We start from the raw sequence: 5342 nt of genomic DNA on the forward strand, positions 1-5342 counted from the left end.
ACCTTTTGCATCTGAATGAAGAGCTCTGGTCACTAACCCAGACAGGGAACAGTTAAAGAACAACAGTCACAGCCTAAAGTTGGAAAGTGCATCCGAGATGCAGATTTATGTTTGCATAATGTATAAGAATTCAGAGTGAGGGCATGCCAGGGTTATGGGGGGAGCTACAGAGAGAAGTTTCATAGAGAACCAAACATGAGCATTTTAGAGCCTCTTGGACAAGTGAGGTGGTTGTGGAAATGTTTTCAAGGAGGAAATGCTTTCTTAATAGAGAAGTTTACTTGGCTGTTTAACAGAGCTTACCTTCCTTGGAGTAAATGTTGCTTCTATATATCCTGAAGCATCTGGCTTTCCTAGTAGACATGTGAGTGCTGCCATGGGCCTGGAATGTCCCAGGAGGGTAAGAATAGCCCATGATGAGTGATGACGTCTGTTGTCATCTGGTTACTGCAGTTGTCAGGAACTGTTGCCTCGGAGGCAGACAGCTTGGGCTCATCTCCACTTGGAGTAGAAAAACTGACCTCTTACTCCTGGGCTGAAATCTTGTCTTTCTTATTTCTAGCTCTTACCTTTCAATCTTCTGTAACTAAGGTACATTTATTCCTGCAGAAAACAAAAGTATTTTCCACCTCCTTGGGGAACCCAGGCTTCAGACGTCACCAGCAGCTTGAGTCTGCAACATTCTGGAAGTATGGAACGTCTGGACCTGCTGGGACTCCTCATCATGACCTTAAACCACAGCATGACCATTGTGGGTGAGTACAGGAAGCAGCCCCAAAGCTCTTGTTCTCTTTGTTTCCATCCCTCTGCCTGGCCAGCTCATTGCTGGGGGAAAGGAGCTGGGGGCTCATGCTTTCTCCGAGTTGCTCCGTGTTCCACCATCATTCAAGGAAGTCTCAGGTGTGAGTGTTTCTCTCCCTGGGCTCTTCTCATTGACATTTGAGAGCTGAATCTGAAGACAGAAGCAAGGGACCAATTACACTTTCTTCTTGCCTATCTTTTCCTTGAGGCTTAATTTGTAAAGATTAGTGATTTCTCTTGTGCACTTTAAACCAAATTGCAATTTAGTTCAGTTTTTTTTTTAACAAAGAAAGGAATAAGTGTTTCTGAGTTTGATGAAGACAAGTTGAATTTTCAGAGCAGTATGGGTGTCCTAGGAACAGGAATAAAATACACCCATGAACTGGTTGTTATTTTTCTTATTTTCATAGCATTGAAACAAATCAAGTTGGTGTTAAACGTTTGAGTTGATGTTATCACATAATGATGGTATTCTTTGAGTTTAACTGCCTTCATTTATAGTAGAGTCTTGTTTTTCTGCTATCAGGTAATGTTTTCTGTATCTCCTCACAAAACAAGGTATTTACAAATTATTTTAACTGAAGCTTAAACATGTTCTAAAATCGTTAACTCATGACATGAAAATAGGACTTGAACCTTTTTTCAACACACTTATGAAACCAATGGGCACTTTTGATTTCCTAAGTTGGTCTCATTAATCATGACAAGTTGAAGAAAGGTGAATCATGAATTCATAATCACTGAAATAGAGGAAAAGGAATTCTGAATTATTGAACAATTGGAAGAATGTTGTTGAAGAAATTTGATTTCAAGGATCATGAAGCAACATTAAAAGATCTGGGGACTTATATCATAAAAAAGAAGACTGACAGAAACGAGTAGCTTGTATTTGTTGTACACAGTTACAGGAATGTGCTAACATCCTTTAAGCTCTTAAGATCTTATTGACATGATTAATTTGTTCAACTCAACTTTCTAGAACTTTCAGTCTGGGAGATATTATCAAAAGTCTGAACTAGTGGAGTCAGATTAAACATTTTTAGTCTCTAATGCTTCTTCAAACTCTGTTCATCTCAAAGCACGTTTCAAACAAGTACTCAGCACGTTGTCGGATGCATTGTAGGTGAGGGTAAGTATTTGTCAAGTGAACAAACTGGCTGATACTGTTCTGGGACTAAAGCACATGTTTAGTGACTTCTCAATAATTTTATAGCATTTAAACATAGTTGAGCTGGTCTTAAACGTTTGAGCCAATGTTGTTATCACATAATGATATTCTTTGATCTATAAATATTCAACAGCTGTTGTTAGGAGGCAATGTGTCTGCAGGGTAGTGACGCTGCACCCCTCTATCCCAGGGAAGCTCTGGCTCGCCTTCACGATCCTGCTGAGGATGGCAGTGATCATCTTGGCAGGATCCCCCATCTACCAGGACGAGCAGGAGAGGTTTGTATGCAACACTCTGCAGCCTGGATGCACCAACGTTTGCTATGACTTCTTCTCCCCTGTGTCTCCCCTGCGCTTCTGGCTGATCCAGAGTGTGTCTGTTCTGCTCCCTTCGGCTGTTTTCAGCGTCTATGTGCTGCACAAAGGAGCTGAACTCGCCATGCGTGCAGCCTGCAGGCCAGATGGTGGTCCCAGTGGCCACTACCCCTCTGACCTGACTTCTGGGGCTAGATGCTGCCCACCAACCTATGGGGAGGGCTGTCACCTGACCGTGCCAGACTTCTCCTCTGGTTACATTGTCCACCTCTTTCTTCGGACTCTGACGGAGGCAGCTTTTGGTGCCTTGCATTACCTGTTCTTTGGATTCTTGGTCCCAACGAGATTCTCCTGCATGCATTCCCCATGCACCAGCGTGGTGGACTGTTATGTGTCTCGGCCCACTGAGAAGTCCATTATGATGCTGTTCATCTGGGTGGTCAGTGTACTCTCCTTCCTGCTCAGCATGGCTGACCTCATCTATAGCCTGCAGGGGAGGATGAGCAGGAGGCCAGGCCCCGCTGGGCAGGAGGGCCATGCTGGCAGGGCTGCCCCTGGCCATGCTGGGGGCCCGGGCAGGAGGCCGGGGCTGAGGGCCGGGGAGGAAGAGGGGGAGCCTGCAGGGGAAGGTGTCAACAGCCCCAGTGGGAAGCCTGCTGTGTCGCGGCAGATGGAGCTTCCTGATGAGGACCAGAGTGAGCTGATGTCCTTAGCCAGTGACAAGCTGGCCATGGCCTGTAGAGAGCTGGGAAGCAGGCCCCACAGTGCAGCCACCCAAAACTCAAGGAGCAGAGACCTCACAAGGTCAGAGGAATGCTCCCTAACTCCTGGGAGCTGGTTGGCAGGGCGCTGTCCATCCAGCCAGCTGCAGCCCCCTGCATCCGGCAGTGCTCCCCACTTGAGAACCAGAAAGTCTGAGTGGGTATGAAGATGAAATGCCGGGTGGCACGGGGAACACCGTTCTGTCTGAATGTAAACTTGGACCACAAAGGTGCAGGCCCACTTTGGCTGGTGTGAAATCTTATCACTCAACTATGTTCCTGGAGAACATCAACAGAGAGGCCAACAGGCATGGGACAAAATGGGCCTTGTGGAGTATGCTGATATACTTGCAGTGTAGATTTAATTTAGATAAGCTTTCTGCTGAAAAAAGCAAAACAAAACACTTGGCCTTCAAATTTAGGCTGGAAGCTAAAATGATAATTTGGAGAGTGCCAGGTCACTGGTGATTCTGCAATGCAGTCCTATTGCCTTATCCTTTTCCACAGTTCATCCCTAATGTGAACCCTGGTCTCTTAAGTGAATAATGCTCATTAGGGTCTTAATGTTTCCTGATGAATTATTATGAAGTTCTTTGTTTTTTGTTGGTTTTCTGCTTGGATAAAAGAGACATGTTATGCCTGCCATCAAGAGGGAGATGCTAGTTTAACTCCTCCAAACCCGTTTGATAAAATTAATGCTGATTGCATTGTGAGACACACTTTGTACTTAACAGTGTAATAGGAGAAATGACAAGAACAGAAAGCATGGCTAATGAACAGCTGCGTGTCTGGGGGGTGTCTTAGATAATTCTCACACATGGGTTTGGGTGCACTGGCTGTGGGGTGGCCTCTGGCTGCTTGGTTGGTCCTGGATGCTTGCTGAGTGCTGTCCTCCCTGAGAAGTGGGAGCACCTGGCCATTGCAGCGGGGAGATGGAGACGTCTCCTGCTTTCTAGCCCAGGTTCACGGGTCCTGTCCAGAGTGGTGCAGTGAAGTCACCCTGTCTTCACCTTCTGGCAGGAAGATGAGAACCCGAGTGGGGCATCTCCCAGCCTGGGCCCAGGCACTTCTCTGCCTCTTCTCTGTCACTCTGCTTTCCATCCAGGTGCTGTCCAAGGTAGAGCACGACTCTGTGAAAGCTTTGGTGCTCTTAACTGCTACACAGGCAGACACAGTGCAGCAGAAGGAGCTCCTGTGCATCCCGATCTGCCTGCTCACCTTCATCAGGAGGGGGAACAGTCCTCTGGGTGTTCGTCCAGAGCTGGTGAACATCCTCCTGGCTCAAGACACAACATGGCCCAGGGGAGGAATGTCCTTTCATGCCAGAAACAATAAGAAAGCTGAACCTTTTTTCAACACACTTATGAAACCAATGGACACTTTTAATTGTTCTAAGGAAAACTTGACAGTGAAGTATCTGCCAGGATGGAGAATAACATCCCACTTGATATACGTATAGGATGTCAAAGCCTATTGATTTTGATTTTGACTAACAGGATTTAAACCTTAAAAAAAATCATCTGACATTGGTTTTGGTGTAAGGATATTTGAATGAATGTGCCTATTTTTAACATATGCAATCAATCAATCTTTCTCCCACCCCTCCATCCACTGAAAACTGTAAACTTTGGGTAAAATTGCAATATTTCCAGAATCTCTCACCTGGCCTTAGTCCATCTCCATATCAAGGGTGCTTACAAGTTGGTGGTGGTTGGTGGGGCGCGTGGGGCGGGGAAACAGAGATATTTCTTGTTTTTTTCCCAGCCAGGGTAGAGACTCGGGTGAATGGGAATAGACAACTTCTTGTAAGTAATTAACAGGTTTCTCCCACTTTATTTTTCCCTTTGACTGATTTCAGCTTCAAAGATTTATGTGCCCCAGGTTGGGAATACATTTTTCCCCCTAGAGTTAAAAAAAAACCATGAGTCATGACTCAGACCCCTTTCTTCATTACCTAGATCAATATCGGGCACATAGCAAGTGCTCAGTGCATGTGATTTTTGAGTCTGATATTCCTAATGTATTCACGGGCAAATGTGGGTCTTGTCCCACAGTCTGCAGTTCTGGTGGACTTCTCAAGGTTGACTTAGAACTCTAAGAATTCCCTAGGGCTTCATTACTATTTTATCAATAAGCTCAATGCGTTCCTCAAGCATGCCAATGTTGTCCTTGATAAATGGTAAGTGAAGAAATCAACTCAACAAATGTCAGCGTGTGTCCGTCAGGGTGCTGGGGGAATGGCTAGGAAAGGACGGCTGCAAGGGCCGAGCTGGGGCTCCTCCGACCACTCCCTAGTGA

At 45.7% G+C, this 5342-nt stretch overlaps 1 protein-coding gene across 1 annotated transcript; it reads left to right on the forward strand.

Moving 5' to 3' along the window:
* The first annotated feature begins 362 nt into the window (after positions 1 to 362).
* Positions 363 to 4574, forward strand: GJD4 (gap junction protein delta 4). Its single transcript, XM_057498394.1, has 3 exons — positions 363 to 755; positions 2160 to 2430; positions 2518 to 4574. The coding sequence occupies exons 1-3, from the start codon at positions 692 to 694 to the stop codon at positions 3209 to 3211; spliced, it is 1029 nt and encodes a 342-aa protein (XP_057354377.1). The 5' UTR covers positions 363 to 691; the 3' UTR covers positions 3212 to 4574.
* The last annotated feature ends 768 nt before the right edge of the window (positions 4575 to 5342 follow it).

Source organism: Manis pentadactyla, chromosome 3 (assembly GCF_030020395.1).
Source record: "Manis pentadactyla isolate mManPen7 chromosome 3, mManPen7.hap1, whole genome shotgun sequence".
In the NCBI taxonomy this organism is placed as follows: Eukaryota; Metazoa; Chordata; class Mammalia; order Pholidota; family Manidae; genus Manis; species Manis pentadactyla.